General features: G+C 42.9%; 1 protein-coding gene across 8 annotated transcripts in view; it reads right to left on the minus strand.

Moving 5' to 3' along the window:
• The window catches only part of agrn (agrin), a 236,336-nt gene that overhangs the window by 216,594 nt on the left and 2,276 nt on the right, over nucleotides 1-17,466 (minus strand). For all 8 annotated transcript variants that reach the window (XM_020051742.2, XM_020051741.2, XM_020051744.2 and 5 more), the window contains exon 2: nucleotides 16,398-16,659. In XM_020051742.2, coding sequence (XP_019907301.2) covers nucleotides 16,398-16,659 — 262 coding nt within the window. The remainder of the gene's footprint in view (nucleotides 1-16,397; nucleotides 16,660-17,466) is intronic.

Below are 17,466 nucleotides of genomic sequence, written 5' to 3' on the forward strand. Positions count from 1 at the left end.
GAAAGGTCTCAAAGGTCTTCATGGACCTCATCCACCTTGCCCACCAGGTGGTCATCAGCTACAGTCTAACAGAAAGACACTGTACAGGAGCAACGCAAATGACCGAACGACTTGGAAAAAATACCTTTCTCACAAAATCCTCTACTGTTAAACATGCCTCACTTCTTTATCACGTTCAAGCAGTGCTCACTGTAAAGGAGGCAGTGGATACAACGGTCTTTATGGGCATTAGCAAAACATGCATTCCATTCCTAAATTCCAACTGGCAAATCCTACAAAAGTACTAAGCCTTAAAAAACCCAGCAAAGGGCCTTAAGGGTAAAGTGAAGGGGAAATGACCATCGTCAGGTAAAATGAGCCCTAATGTGTTCTGGATGAAGCTGCTAAACGTCAGCCAGGCTATTAGGAGACAAAGGGCTTGGTAAAAAGAATAGCCCCTCCAGGCTCCCGCAAGGCACAGAGAAGCTCTGAGCTGGTTTGACCAATCCGTGCCTCCCGCCCTACCTGTCAGACCCAGGGACAACAAAACTGGGATGGGTAGGTGCCATATATTGTAATTTGTGCGGGTAGTCAGTACTACATTACAAACATCCTTGGTGAATAACCAATAAATCTTGAACATTTTCCCTAGTTTCAACTGGAATGTTCACTATTGACTGCAAATCTACTGTAGGTCATACATTTTGATAACATTTTACAACGTCACTAGAGAGAGATTTCCATGCAATACAAGGTAAAAAGTAAAACAACACGTCCCGCAGCACACATTCAAGTACTTGGGGGCAGCTTATTGAATGTGCATCAGGTATGTTAACGATATACACAGATGACATGAAGAACAGGGTCATGGAGGACAGCTCCAAAGAAAAATAAGCTAAGTTCCTAAAAAAATATACTCTGGGGAATTCCCAAAGATTTGGGTGGATGAAGTGGAGTTCAGCACAGATTAAAAATAATCGTGACAATATTACATGCATTTCTGATTCCTATACTGTGATTGCAAAGCAATTTATTTGCTTGCAGTTGGGTAATAACACATTTATCATTTGCTCACTGAAAAGCAGGTGTTTTTCAGCTTTGTTGCTATCACCTAGAGCTGAAAAGCAACACTTTTCAATCCCACAGAACGGTTTTCAAAGCATGCGCTAGACAAAATGCAACGGAGCCCAATCCAGCAATTTTGACGTAGCGGAACAGAATGCCTTCCTTGATATTGATGCGGCGACCACCTTGGCCCGGTTGTGTCAATGGCTGTGGCTCCACTGTGATTGTTTAACGCTATACATGTTAAACACGGCAGACAGTTCAACCAATGGTGGAGTCTCTGTCTACTGAGAAGCCCGCTGCAATATGAATGCAAGGGTTTTTCCTTGCTCTGTGTGTTCCAGGCATTAGCCATGGTTACATTACCAACCACCCATGTGGATTATTTCACAAATACAAATATCAACAGGATAAAGGCATTTGAAATATTAAATGATCAGCTACACAGGGTGTTTTAACAATATGCAAAAAATTACATTTTGAATAAAAAGCAAAAAGGGGTAGGTATATATTTATTATTTTTACAATGTTTCTCTCCCACTGGTTACTTTTTTTTTTTCAACCTTGCGGTCCCGGACATCAAAGCAGCACAGTGTTTGTGCATGCAGGCATTTAAAGCCCTTCTCAGCACACAGACATGGAGGGCCCTTTAGCTTCAACCAGTTCATCAGTGCTAAGTCCCAGAGAAGGACAGTGACAAAAACTGCTCTCCACTCAGAACAAAGTTTTGGTTCAGCTTTCCCTCTGTGAGAAAAACATTCATCACCATATGGTTCTTCACTCTGTGCAGAGGTTGTGACCTGGCTAAATAACAGGGCAGTGATTTAAATATATGGCATTTAGCAGATGCTTTAATCCAAAGCAACTTACCGTAATGGGTGTAAACATTTTATGTATGGGTGACCCTGGGGATCCAACCCAAAATCCTGGTGTTGCAAGTGACATGTAATACCAACAGAGCACTACAAAATCCCAGTTACCAATAATCAATGAGAGGAAATTGGCTCCACTAAATATTGTGGACCTAGGGAGGTTGGGTCATTTAAATGGTGAGTGCAATTGGAAAATTAAATATAAGTTAATAATAAATAGAAATCATATGAATTCTCCCCAAACGTTTAAAATAACAAAACAAAAAAATCTGAAGTGATTTCCATGTCTCGGGTCAGGTTATCTTGATTAGCAGAGCAATAAAGGGGCAACGACTTTTGAAGCAATAATTTAACCTAATTTAGAAGTAGATCCCTGAGATCATTGCCAACATTGGAACATCTGCCTGACCTGGTACGGACAGGACTTAGGAGCGGGAGCAAAGAGTCTTTCCATCTCAGTATCTCTCTCGCTCTCTGACTTTCTCTAATTTCTGAGAGACCGATGCCACTTTCTTCCCAATCGAATCACAGAGATCCTTCCAGATGGCGTGTGTGGCCATGTTCAGAGATCCTGGACTCACCTCGGCTCAAACCCTGCGAGCTGAGACTTGGCCCCACAGAAAACCCCAGTTTCCAGGGATACAAATTAGGTAGTGTGGCAGAAGGCACACAACATGGGTGAATAGTGTGTGTGTGTTTGTGTGTGTGTGTGTTTGTGTGTATGTAATTCAGCCCCTTCATGCTGGATTATATAAAGAAATGCAAAAGAGCGAACTGGTTTTGCCTATGTGTCTGGTAAACTCGTTCACCCTCCGTAACTGAAGAGAAAAGAAAGTGAATGTGGAACGGGAGCTTGGCCTCCTCTCTACAGTCTCAGAGCAGAGGATCCATGTTCCGGGTCGAGGGGAGAGAGGAGAGAGGAGGTAGTGAGAGGAGGTAGTGAGAGGGGGAAAACAGGAGAGGATTGTGCCTGCCTCCTTTGGCCCCTCCCCCTTCCCTGTCTCGCAGACCTCTGTTTACACTTTGATGAGCGGGCCACAACAATAACCTGATTCTTCTGAGCCGCCACGGTCCCTCTCCTTAATCTGCTGTACCCTGCTCACCCTCTGTCCTTCCATTCCTGAACTTGAACTTCCTGCTCCGCGTGGGCGAAGGGTAACGGCGAGGGGGTGCGGGAGGCCTCGGGAACCCCCCCCCCACCCCCCCACCCCCCCACCCCCGAGGTCAGGATCCTGGATCACACCACAGGAGGGGAGCCGTTGGGAGGAACAGACCCTAGGTGTGTGCCAAGCAGCACTGAGCTGGCCCCTTCAAAGCTCAGCGACATTGTCAGCAGTGATGGAGGACAGGTGCCTCCGGGGCAAACATTAAAAGCCTGGGAGTCAACAAAGGTTCCCTCCCAATGGAGGGCCTCCATATCGTTGTCTCCTTTGTCAGGGTCGATCTGAAAGGACTTGGGGAGGTGGGGCTACTGATTTATGACTTGGCGCACTGTGTTAACTGCAGCCTGTTTGTGGTATCATACAGGTTGGGGAGGGGGTAGAGACACTGCATAGCTAGATCACCAGCACTGAACATTTCAAACACATGCCATGTTATTATTGATGGCTATCTGATATATTTGAAGTCAGTGAAGGGGTTTTATCAATGCATTCTATCAAAAGGAAATTGTGTCGTTATCGCATTTCAATACCCCAAATTTGCCCGGCAACAAGGAGAGGCTAGATTAAAATGCAGTCAGGCATTCTGTGAAGTCTTAACTTATTCTGCACGGGTGACTGTGGGAAACACTATCATTCTTCCCATCCATGTCCACATAAACATAGCTATTCACACACAAAGACACACGCAATCATCAGATTAACCCGGACCCTTGTTTTCACTACAGGTCTAGCTGAGTTGCGTCTAATTGTTGACTCTGTATTATTTATTTAATGAAAATTAACAGTAAATCATGTGTTTCTTTTGGCCTCCTACTGCCCTTTTAAAAACATTCCAAAAGGCAACAAATGTGTTATTATAAATTATTTATATTTAAATATTTCAGACTTTGTTAATGGAGGGTAAAACATCCATCATGTCTTTTTTGGGGGGCTTTCAAAGTTAAGAATGGATATCATTATTTTCTAATCATTGCTTTTCTGTTCAGACAGGCTTTAAAAAAAAAAATGCTTTCCATTCTTTGGCCGAAGCTTTACAAACCTCCCACTCTGGAAGACTTTTAACCAACAGAAAGATGATGGTTGTTTCTGATTTGTAACACCACAGGTAGAGTGTCATACACCAAGTCCACACGTATATGCTATCACAGAGGACAGGCATTTCAATATTTAAGGCTGAGAATTACCCTGGACATCAGCTACATGGAGCTCCAGCTATAAGATTAACCAGTAGCTACGCTGTGATGAAATCGAGAATGAGCAGGGTTATTATGATACTCAGAAAGAGCGGCAGAGGGTAGGTCTTGCTCCCAACAACCTGTTTAAGTAGCCCTGGAGTGTGTGCGTGTGTGTGTGTACGGCCCGGTGTGTGTTAAAAGCCTAGCGCGTGTGTGCATGGGTGTGGAGTTCATTATTATGGGGGTATTGAGAGGGGCCTGTCCTCTTGAGTACTGATGAAGTATCAGCCCTTTCAGTGCACTCTACTGTAGAGAAGAACTCCGCCATCCTGCCTCCCCTTCTCATTTTTCTCTTTCTCAAGACACCAATCCGCAAAGAAGAGCGAGCCCTGGCCGAAAGACTGAGGCATAGGGGTGGAAGGGAATACGGCGCAAAGAGAGGGAGAAAGAGGCTTGGGAGAGCGAGAGAAAGCAAGGGGAAATCACTTGAACTTCCACCATTGTCTTCATGTAAATGTGCCCTGTTCAAGATTCCACTAGCATCCTGACAGCCAGTTCAATCTGCAAAGACATGGCTGAAGAGAGACAGAGACTGAGAGAGGAAGCAAAAGAAAAATAGTTGGATAGAATGAGAGATAAAGGAAGAGTAAGCAAGAAGAGAGGGCAGGGACACCTGACCAAGCATGCAAAACACATATATATACAGTGATGGAAATAAGTATTTGATCCCCTGCTGATTTTGTACGTTTGCCCACTGACAAAGAAATTATCAGTCTATAATTTTAATGGTAGGTTTATTTGAACAGTGAGAGACAGAATAACAACAAACAAATTCAGAAAAACTAATGTCAAAAATGTTATAAATTGATTTGCATTTTAATGAGAGAAGTATCTCAATCAGAAAGATTTCTGGCTCCCAGGTGTCTTTTGTACAGGTAACGAGCTGAGATTAGGAGCACACTCTTAAAGGGAGTGCTCCTAATATCAGTTTAACTGTATAAAAGACACCTGTTCACAGAAGCAATCAATCAGATTCCAAACTCTCCACCATGTCCAAGACCAAAGAGCTGTCAAAAGATGTCAGGGACAAGATTGTAGACCTACACATGGCTGGAATGGGCTACAAGACCATCGCCAAGCAGCTTGGTGAGAAGGTGACAACAGTTGGTGCGATTATTCACAAATGGAAGAAACACAAAAGAACTGTCAATCTCCCTCAGTCTGGAGCTCCATGCAAGACATCACCTCGTGGAGTTGCAATGATCATGAGGAATCAGCCCAAGAGGAACTACACAGGAGGAATGCTGCCTTTGACCCCAAGAACACCATCCTCGCCGTCAAACATGGAGGTGGAAACATTATGCTTTGGGGGTGTTTTTCTGCTAAGGGGACAGGACAAAAGCACCACATTAAAGAGACGATGGACAGGGCCATGTACAGTCAAATCTTGGATGAGAACCTCCTTCCATAAGCCAGGGTATTGAAAATGGGTTGTGGATGGGAATTCCAGCATGACAATGACCCAAAACACACGACCAAGACAACACAGGAGTGGATCAAGAAGCAGCACATTACGTTCCTGGAGTGGCCTAGCCAGTCTCCAGACCTTAATCCAATAGAAAATCTGTGGAGGGAGCTGAAGGTTCGAGTTGCCAAACGTCAGCCTCGAAACTTTAATGACTCGGAGATCTGCATAGTAGAGTGGGTCAAAATCCCTCCTGAGATGTTTGCAAACCTGGTGGCCAACTACAAGAAACGTCTGACCTCTGTGATTGCCAACAAGGGTTTTGCCACCAAGTAATAAGTCATGTTTTGCAGAGGGGTCAAATACTTATTTCATGCAAATCAATTTATAAAATATTTTGTTTTGTGGTTATTCTGTCTCTCACTGTTCTAATAAACCTACCATAAAAATTATAGACTGATCATTTCTTCGTTAGTGGGCAAACGTACAAAATCAGCAGGTGATCAAATACTTTTTTCTCTCACTATATATACACACACACACAGTTTTGTTAAGCTGGAAGGTCAAGGCAAATATCTTTTGCTGGTGAGCCAAGTCAAGTCACAGTCAAGCCACGTGAGCCATGAAAAAAATCTAGATTTTCAGTTTCTCTAAGTTTCTTATCTTTCTTCCGGAGGGTTTCAACTCTTACAACTTCAGTGGTACGGGTATCCACACGCCTGCCCCTAACTTAACTCCTGCACTTTGACCCAAACACTGCTACCTTTCCCCCCAGGTGAAACCCTGTGACTTGTGGGTTTCTTACTGATTTACAGCAAAGGGAAGCAACAGCGACAACCCATGCCAACCTGTCCGGAGATGTTGAGGTATGTACAGTGTAGGATAAAGGACAGGGGATTTCCGTAGTAGTCTTTTTGGCTGTGGTGCTTTGGCATTCCTAGCCTATGTAGCATTCAGGTTGTTAACAGTAGAGCAAGTGTTCTTATTTCCACATTTTGGACGACCACTGTTGTCATATCAGATAACCAGGAAACTAAGATTAGAATTTTTTTATGTTTACCTGGGAAACAGACCAAAAGCTCTTTTTTTTACATGGCAATGATTTATGTCTTATCTCACCATGGTTTATATCCAAAAGTGCATAGATCCACAGTATGTCCAATAGAATGTAGAATCAAAGCACATATTGTTTGACCTTAGGGTATGCAGATTGGCAGGTGTTTGCTTTGTTCATCTGATGGAGGAAAAAAGACAAATACTCACAGGCAACAAATGAAAGATGGATGACATGTTCATTTTCTTCCTCAATCAAAGACATCAGAGCACTGCGTGTCTTGACTTGTTGACAGACTGCATTTCCAAGAACCACAGCATAGGGCCTTCTTCACTTTTTTCAATGCAAAGACTTGAAATTCTACATCATTTGCTGATAGAAATACCAGGAGAGCAAGCCATGCTCCCCCTCTACATCCCACTCTATCTGCAACCTCATATATTTCCAGAGAGCGCTCTACAATCTGTCGCATTTCAAGAGCTTTCCAACCGTAGCTTTCCATACACTTAGTCCCAGGAAGTGCTCCACAGAGCTGGCAATGGCTAGAGAAGTTCAACATCTACTGCCAGCAGAAAGAATGTGTTGTCCACCAAATGGCTGTCACTGCTGTATGGTGACATCCATGAAGAGACTCCCTAAAAAAGTTTGCTTAGATAAAATCAGGAGGAACAAAATGATATGAGGGATTGTTCTGGGTACAGCGCTGGCATTGGGCGAGTCTACGATGTGAGATATTCCTCAGGGTGTAGTAGAGAGTAGAGCGTCTATTTTCTCTAGAAAATGCCGGAAGCTTGCTCACAGTGGTGGAAGCCCAATCAGTTCTTTTTTTGTTAAGCTTCCCACACTCCTGTGGTGAATCTGTTGAGGCAAAAACTCAGCCAGGACAGCATCCAAGATACATTTTCTGGGATGTAAAAAATAAACGTTTATTAAGGGACAAGTATATATCCCATGCTACATGAACTCATCCAAACTAAAGCAAAACAGGAGAAGGGGACGACAGTTCAAAGTGAACTATGATATATTTTATCTTCTTATGTCTGCCACAGACATACAGCATCACAAAAACCTGCCTACTGCTGGGCTCTCTCGTTCCCCTCATTTTGAAGTGCCGAACTGTCTCCTCAGTCTTATTGTCATACATCCTCTTCTTCCCCATAAACCCTTGTGACATCACTTTTCCCCCTCTCCTATGAAATTCTCTCCCACTTATTCTCTTTCACTCTTCTGTCTGTCAAGTGCTGTGCATGAATAGTCTTTCTGCGTGATGGAAGTGGGGTGACTGCAAACAGAAGCATCTTGCACCATCCTTAAGTGATCCCTGATATGAAGACAGGTGGCTACATACTGTCATTCATTGTCAATGAGCTGTGCTTTCCCACAACTACACCTACCTTATGATAGATACTAGAGACGAAAAATAAATTTTTCAGAAAAATCTCATTGTAAAACACAATCATGAGGTCAAAGACATTGGCTGTATGTGTGTCTGTAAACATTCCTTATTTGACAATATGGTTTACATAACAAATTAATTTAAAAGACCCCTATCACCACCTAACAGTATTGGGTATATATATCTTTCAAACTGGACACCTGTAGGAATCAAAGCCACCACCGTTGAATTGTAAGCACCATGCTCTACCAAGTGAGCTACAATACTTGCAATTTATTTTGGCTTATATTTTTTGTAGTGTACACTACCTCGCAAGAACCTTCCATAAATGTATACTCCAACATAATCTAGTCGCACAAGTGTTCCTTAATACCTTCTCAAAAATATATTTTTAGTGTAAAATAGTTTCTGTGTCACTGAGACATCCTCAAACAGTTATCTCTGTTTGCCTTTGAAAGCAATCACTTCCTTGCCATTTTTGGCTAAAACAACAGGATCGGCCAGACCACTCTACTGCAGCAGGCCAAATCTCTTGGCTCAAGGGGGGCCAGTGGGCTAGAACAAATACTTCTGGATAGAGAGAGAAAGGGAGAGAGAGAGAGAGAGAGAGAGAGAGAGACAGAAGCACATTCCAGAGGACTCAGAGAAGGCTGCCCTACCACCATAGATGAGTGTCATCTGAGGGACTTGTCAACACTACTAAGATAAATGCTGAACAGGATACACACGCTTTGTGTGTAACACACATGCACATGTAGACTCGGGCAACACACACATAAAACAAACTGCACGGCAGCTCAGCCACATCACACAATTGGCTTCTGACAAATGAGTGATCTCACCAGCGGGAAGAATTTAAGTTATAGGTTACCATGTTGTAACAAATCACACACATATCTTCTAGAACATGACAAACGGCGAGAAATTGAATTATTTCAGCCCAATTCATTCTTCAGCCTGTACTGGGCAGGGGAGGCTGCACCTGGTTATCAGGCTGTGGAAGGGAGCTCAACAGCCAAGATTCCAGTCTAATTACAGGTAGACTGATGGAGCTTCAGATGCTATGAGACAATGGGGAGTGGGAGTGTGGGAAAAAAAAGAGAGGGAGGCCGAGACGCAACCTCAATAAAGACCTGACACCAGGGAGAGGGTCCTGATGTTATGGTCATCGAGGTCAACCTCCACGACGGGCAGGGGGGTGAGGGGCGACGTGAGGCACTTGAGTGGGACAGGTGTGTGTCACTCCATGTCAGTGTGTGTGGCGTGCTAACGTGACATTCCCACCATCAGACAAGGACCACCCCCCAAAAAAAGGTCTGCCAAAGAATAAGGCTCAATTATGACTGCAATTCAAGCTAAGACTCTCAGGAAAATACTGTACATCTGATTTCTATTTTGTTGGTAGCCTAGGAGGCCATAACCTTTGTTAGGCTATGTTAAGTAGATAACACGCATAAAGGCAACCAAATAATATGTTTTCTATATCATACGTATGTTAAATAAAACACATCAGTTCAAATTCTGAAAATTCTGAAAATGTACTGTCTCAAAAGTGTCAGGACTTTCGGGTGTTATGATTAGAATATTTAAGTATTTGAACAAAAGCCAATTGTTTTTGATGTAACAGAAAGCTAGTTGTTTAGTCTATGGTCCGGTGCAATTTTGTTTGTCCATCGGTATGTTGGGAAAAAACTAAATAAAAACAGTTATCTCCAAGCCGTAACTAGGTGGAGCTGAGCAAAATTGCTGTCTGACAGTATAATATATTGATATATTAACATATAACACTGTGTTTTATGAAGACATTATAAATTAGATGCAGAGAGAACAGCTACCAGAATTAATTTGGTTCATATTATCAGTTTGGGCTCTACAGAATCGCATCTACCTCTTGTCATTGTGTGCTTCTGAACAAAAACCCTTTGACTGGGGAATACCGCAACATTTTTACAGCTACTACGTTATACTCTACAGGTTGACTATGAGAACTTACTTGAAAATGTATTACAAACATTGAAATATATTTGTGCCTCTGCTACAGGTGTCACAACAAGGAACTGGCCGAGCAGGGATTGTTTAAATATTGTTCACCAGCTGGTCAGACCACCTGCACATCAGGGAAGAGGACAAGACATGGTCAATGTATTCTTCCTGTTTCACAATAAAGGTGGGCTATTCTATTATTATGCATTAGCGCTCAGGATTTGTTTAGTCTAGCAGAGACTAACCAAAGGGTTTCCTTCTCCCATAGCTGGGGAAAATGCATTCTACATTCCCAGGGTGACCTTTTGACCATGAGGCAACAGCCCACGAAACAAAGGGAACTTGGCTTCGTTACAAAACTCCAGAATTGACTGGTTATCTTCCAACTTTTCAGATGCCTCTGGTTGTGCATTCTTCAGTTCTGAATGTTAAATTATTAGCTTGAATGCATTTGGATACAAAACAGATCGGAGCACTAAGAACTTGAAGACCAAAAACACTTATCATTTTAAGCAAAACCGCACAAGGTTTTCTAAGTAAACAGTCTCCCGTATTATCCAACATCCAAATGCTCTGCCAACATCTTCAAGATATGTAACTCCTAGACTGAAATCAGCGCCAACCCAAACTTGAATTATATTAGTCTTACAATCCCACTGAGGGCTGACCAAAAGCCTTTCATTTAACCCAGGTGCCTTTGGTGTGTTTACAGTAAGCAGCTATAAGCAGCCTACACTCAGCGGAACAGCCACACAATCATAGAGGAGGTTGGTGTCAAAATGCAACAGTAGATCAGTGATCCAGAGGAAGTCCTGTTCCGCTCTGGAGTCCCGCGGTGGGCTGAGGTTTCTCCTCTGACCTTTATGTCTGGGATCCTGGAGAGGCTGGTTTTCAGTTCACTGTGTGGGAGCCAGTTGGGTTGACTTTGAGTCTCTCCGTTCTAACAGACTTTGTCTATGTCTTTGAGAAGCCTGTACTATACACATTCCTCTTGTATGCACATGGGTCTTAAGCTTAATTATTTATAATTTCAATAGCTTTCCTAGAAGTTTAAGGCCAGTATTAGCATGTAGGGCTGAAGTCTGCAATACGTGTACTGGCTTAATAGTCAGTATATGCTGGTTTATAAATTCAGTCCAAATTAATGTCAGCGAGTTGGGACTTACTCAATTATAACTTGAAGGGAATGATACCAGTTTGAACTACAGCCTGCAAAAAGGTTGTTCAAAACCAAACCTACAGTATGGAAATCTAAGAAACAGAGTTGTGGACAATGTGTAGTCTAAAAAGCTGGAATTACATTTGGGTCCTGTGTAGATCCTGTGGTCTTAAAACCCCAGGGTGGTGGGTTCAATTCCTACATGGGGTCTCTGGATAACAGTGTCTGCTTAATAAGTGAAATGCAAATCTAGGAGTTTACTGGAACTACATACCAAAATATTGGTGAAACTATGTGTAAAGCCTACAATACTTTCTTTTCAGGATCCGATCTGCCTAATTCTGACTTGAAAGGTTTTTGTGTTTAATAGGCTAAATAAGGGCATCATTCAAGGGCAGCATTTGCATAAAACATATCTTTAAAATAACTTCCCTAACTTGAGGCAAAATGCATATTCCCAGAAAAGCTCTTTCCATTTACCGCCTAAGGCAACCCTCAAGACCAGACCAGTCCATGAGCCATTGAATAAATGGCATCAAGCCCTAATGAGGTAAGAAATGTAGAAGACATTTTTGGCAGATTTTTACAGTTTACAGCCATTATGCTTCAGTTGACAACTGCCAATTTAAAACAGGATGAGATTCATCCTGGGTCTAACAATATAATTCTCAGTTAAATGCCAGACGAGGGCCTGGTAATTGACTCAAATTGGTCTACTACTGTCTTTTCACTGAACTGCAAACATCACAAGTATCAGTTAAGTCTAGTTGGAGATTTTACATTGATGTTATACTGTGCAGCGGTTCCCAACCCTTTTCAGTTACTGTACCACCAACTGAATTTTGTTCAGCTCGGAACGTCTCTCTAGTACCCTCTCATGTTAATTTTACCAGTTAGCCTATGGTCTTATGGGTGTTCTCAAGTACCCTCTGTCAATAGGCCAAGTAACCCTAGGGGTCCTTGTACCCCTGGTTGGGAACCACTATGTGTAACCTTCAGAACAATTACATACCTATGGAGGGTGTATGTCTGTATCTCTGCAAGGTGTCAGTTATAGTATCAGAGAGACTTATGAGGAACAGAGAGTCAGGGGTGAGTCAAGCCCAGGTGATGAGGTCCCCTCGGTTTTACCTTCTCTCGTCTTTCATGTCTTTTTCATTCAAATCCCTTCATCGCAATTCTTGGCAGGCACTGCGCTCCCACATTGTTTAATTAAAATCTAAGAAGTGTAATAAGTCTAAAGACTCCTGGGTAGCTGGCAAACAGGTAATTCTCTCTGTCTTTGTCTGTCTTTGTTGCTCGCCCCTCCAATCCTCATTATCTTCTCATTGCCTGTGAGTCTGTCTCTGCCTACCTCCACCCACTTCACAGCTGAAACATATTCACATATTATACATACATACAGGCATGCAGAGGCATGCACACACACCCAGGGAAACAACACTCACGGACACCCAACACACACTCACTCATAGCCCCTAATCCACTGAAGTATCTCGGGAATCCAATCCTTCCCTACTTGGACCCATGACGCTCTGGAGACAAAAGACCAGTAGATTAGGACAAAAGAATATCTCCTTTGAGTCACCTTGGTACTGAAGGTTTTTCTACATGTCTTTCAATTTCTGCAGTGCCCCTATTCCTCTTCTTTATGATGTAACTAAAACCTATGTAAGTATTGGTGAGAGAAAGAAATATCATATGTCGAACAGGGCTCAAATTCCTTTAGGCGATTACATGATTCTAATCTGTGTGCTTCTAAAATTAGTAAGAACCCCAAAGCAGTGGTGAGTGGTAGATTGTGGTATTGACAGTGAAATCAACCTGAGCCAAGCATTCCACTGTGATCTTGACATTCCATTAAATTCCATCATCCAGTGGAGTCACTGACTAACTAAAAACTGACCTCACAGACAAAACAATCATAGACAATCCCAGACAAACAATTTGAAAACAAACACATCTGGTAGAAGCGTCAAGACTGACATGGTCCTTCAAACTGCAATCAAACAGGGCTTTGTTTAGTAAAGATGAGCCCGGCATGACAAATCCTGGTTACGACCAAATCAATTAACCAGCAAAAACAGATATCCAACCCCAACATTCTCCCTCAACGGTTCATCATTAAATGACATTAGTAGATCTAAGGATGGGAGTGGGTTCAGACACAGCATTCCAGCTCTGCCTTCCTGAACAAAAAGTGGGAAGAAAGCAGAACGCGGAAACCTTTCCGGAGGTCTAGGCTGGCTGGAGGAGCACCAAAGGGGGCGGAGGTAGAGAGAAGGAGGGCTGTACAGGACTCTGTCATTCTACACACCACCCACTCCGAAGAGCATTCCACAGGACTGTCTGATCACCCTTCATTAAGCCAGACCACCTGCAGGCAAATCAGGACCCCCATCGCACTCCTGGCTTAGCAAACCAACCACATTCTGCCCACTGACAGCCCTTAATACAGTAATATGCACATACCGGACAGGATTTATCTGGCTACACACTGACCATAGACCACTAGGGATCCAGTGAAATGACTACACTGAGCAGAGCACCTCTTGTATGGGTGGACGGAACGTTCAGCTTCACAACACACACTGTTAGTGGCTGGTATGAAAGAGGAGAAAGACATAGGGGAAGATAAATGCCTTTGTTGCGCTCCCTTGACAGTCAGGAAACGATGACTGCATTGACATGAAGTGGAGTTGAAACAAAAGGAGCTGATAAACAGACTGGGACAGATAGCATCGTCCTGTACGTTCACTCCGCCCCCCCCCCCCCCCACGACCCCTGGAGGGAACTGAGAAACTACAACAAATCACGCATTCTGTGAAGTCTTGTATCCCGCCATACAATTGCAAAGACAGCCATCTCATTGTGTTTTCCAAAGCCGTGCAAATGGCTCTGCGTGATTTTGACACATTATCTGACAACTAGGTTCCGTGGGGCACAATTGAATATGCCAAAACTTCACTGAATAGTCGCTGCTTTAGGAGCAGACAAAGGGAGAGGAAGATGCAGTGCCGCGGGTCTTCACTTATCGCCTTCTGCAAGCTGCAATCCAACAATGTAAGACACAATGTGCCTTAGTCAAAAGTGGCCCTTTTAATTTCTTGCTCCAGTCTCTGAATTCCCTTGAAGGGCTCAGAAAACTGAGATAAGGTATTGGGTGAAGAGGGGCGGGGTCAGTCTGCCTTGAAAGACAGCAAATATGGAGCTGTGTTCTTAAGAGAGCCAGGTGTTTACTGAGGACATTTTTTAAAGGGGGGGGGGGGGGGCAAAGCCTTGCCCGGGTGATCCCATGTGAGGGTTTAGAGTGGCTCATACTGCTGTACTCTAGCGCTGGGGAGCCACTTCAAAACATGATGCCTCCAGGCTTTTATGACACACAGCCCAGGTTGCACTTACAGACTACGAGGTGCCAAGCAAAAACATATATTCCCAGCATTCCAAGTTCACACCGGTACAAAGATTTGCTTCACGGACCCTCTCTTTCTTTCCACTTCAGACCACACTTACCCATCCCCGTCATATGCATGGTACAAAAAGGCTTGCTTTCTCCCCCACATTTTGTCAATGAGACTCCTCATCTACTTCATGCTCTGCCTGCCATTCCAGGCAGTGGAAATGTCAAGAATGGGGAGAAAGGAGACGGGGGTACACTGACTGCTGTGGCAGGTACAGTCTTGCCCCGCTGTGCTAACATTTCCAGACTCCCTAACAGGGGTTGGTTGCACACAGAGGGTGGAATCTGACTTGAGTATCTTAATTAAAACGTTTAACTGAAGTGAAGCTCATTGTTCGTTAGGTAGAGGAAGGTCAACTATAAACCTGGATGAAATATGCCCCACAAAAACAGGTTTGTATCCAATCTTAAGAGAAACTTGAATCAGTATTAGTCAATCTAAATCAGTGCAGTTTAAACTTCTTAAACATGGTTTTTATAACGCTGAGTGCAACATTGTTATGGCAATGCAAATACATTACAAATACAAATGAACTGGAAATTTGAATAAAGTTTCAAAGGTTTAATAGGATTTGATATAGTGTAGCATGAAGAACACTTGGCCCTCTAGTTATCTGAAATATGGGGCTCATCAAAGTGGTTATACTTCTTTATACACAAGGCATCTAGAACAAAAAGGACACATTCTAGACTTTAGCTGATTGAGCCAGGAAACTTTTTGCAACAAGAAAGGCAAATTTGGAAAGAAATGTAAGAAGGAAAGAAGAGAGAGTCTGTCGTGCCTGGACAAAGAAGCAGAGGAATTTGTATGTGTGCGCCAAACTCAACCAAACATGCAAAAATGCTGTAGCCATTGAAAGCACCTGCCATCAAGATTAATGCGGCACTGACCAGGTTTTTCAACTTTTGACCAGCTGCCAGCACTGTAGAGCACCAGCAAGAATGCCAACAGCAACAATCTCTGCATACTGCCACAGAGGGCAGAGACTGGCATAGTCATGGTAGATGTTAGGAATTATTTGCAACAGTCGTTTTACGGTATCCTGACAAATACTTCACAAAAAGTATCAAAAACAGCAACGGTTTTCAGTTTATTCTCTTTGGGTTCTTGTCACCATTCACATCTGCCTAAAACTGAGTACTTCCAGAATCCTATTTTTAAGATTCTGTGTACTTGAGGGGACAAACCTGATATATTTACTCTCCAGGTCCACTTCCACCTGCTCCTGACCTCTGATTAGGCAAAATTTTAAAGTGAAAGGCTGTCTCACTCTCAAAACAGGTTTAGCAATGCCGTCACTAATGAATACTTCAAAGTTCATGTTATGTGGGAAAAAAATTACTAAAATATTCCACTAACTAGAGAGAAAGGTTAAGGGTCAAGCTTCCGAGAGGTCAGTCACTGTCCCAAAGGTGTTCAAAGAGGACACCTTCAGGCACTTGCAGCTAAATGATATTATAGTTAAACAGAAAGGACGGTGTCGAGTCCAGACAGGTCTGTTGAGACAAACGGGAGAGTGAACGATAAAGAGAGAAACATCCAAATTGGATGGATCTGTACTGAACATGCAGGAAGATGCCATTTGTCACAGTACGTCAATCGGCTGCAACATGGCAGGGGCTCACCTTCCACACAAAGCTCCACCTCCTCCAGGTTGCGCAGGGTGATCCTCATCAGGCTGGAATTGAGCATCAGCTCATTCTTGTGTGCCGGCCACATGTACTCCGGGGCCAGGTTGACAAAGAAAATGCGCGTGTCACCAGTGGCAACCTGATTGTCGCAGATCCCAGGATCCCCGAAGCCACCGATCATCACCTTGTTCCCGCCGTCTAGAAGAACCTCACCATTGACCATGGTCTTTCCTTTCAGGTACCGCCATACCCTCACCTGTTCCAAGGCCATGGAGAAAAACAGAGAGTTTTTAGCACTTTACTGATCCTCCAACTTTAAGTAAAGCAAGTGTTGAGTTTCTCATGCCCATAATCTCTCACGAGTTAAATTAGACTCGGCAAGATGACAATCATAAATAGGGTATGACTTTGTGCAAGTGGAAAGTTGGCCTGTTGTCGGCTTTCCAACAACTTTGTCCAGAGTGGCTTGAAACATGGGATGTTGAATTGAATAAATTTAGGTTATAAATGTTTTGTCTAACATGTACTAACAGTATATCCAAAATGTTGTATCTTGTAACCTAAAACATCTGCTAATGAAAACTGAGCTCTGTTGATTGAGCAGTGCAGGTTTCTCTGAGCTACCTTTAAAAAGTTTGCATTGTTGTATTCATCTTTTTATACGGATCGCAAAAAGCTAGATTTAGCTTGAACCAAGCTAACGCTATAGTAAAAGCTAGGAAAATAAAACCCCCAGTGCTAAACACTCTGTTTCCATTTCAAAGATATTTGCTTTTCAGATAAATATTTAAAAAGCAACATTAATTTTGGATTAATATAAAATGTACACTAAAATAGGAAAACAGTATGTCATGTTTTAGAAAGTCAATATTTTGGAAATTCATTGTATTTGAAATACATCAAAACACGATAATGTTTTGAAAATTAATATCTGCATATTGAGATTAGCAGAAATTATTTGACAATTGTAAATTCAAGAGATGTTGCCTAGGACAAGGTCATTCACCCACCCCTTTGTAGAAACTTAATTGCTGTGGTCCGGAAATAATTTATCCTGTCTATG

The sequence above is a fragment of the Esox lucius genome, chromosome 12 (assembly GCF_011004845.1).
Source record: "Esox lucius isolate fEsoLuc1 chromosome 12, fEsoLuc1.pri, whole genome shotgun sequence".
NCBI classification, from domain to species: domain Eukaryota; kingdom Metazoa; phylum Chordata; class Actinopteri; order Esociformes; family Esocidae; genus Esox; species Esox lucius.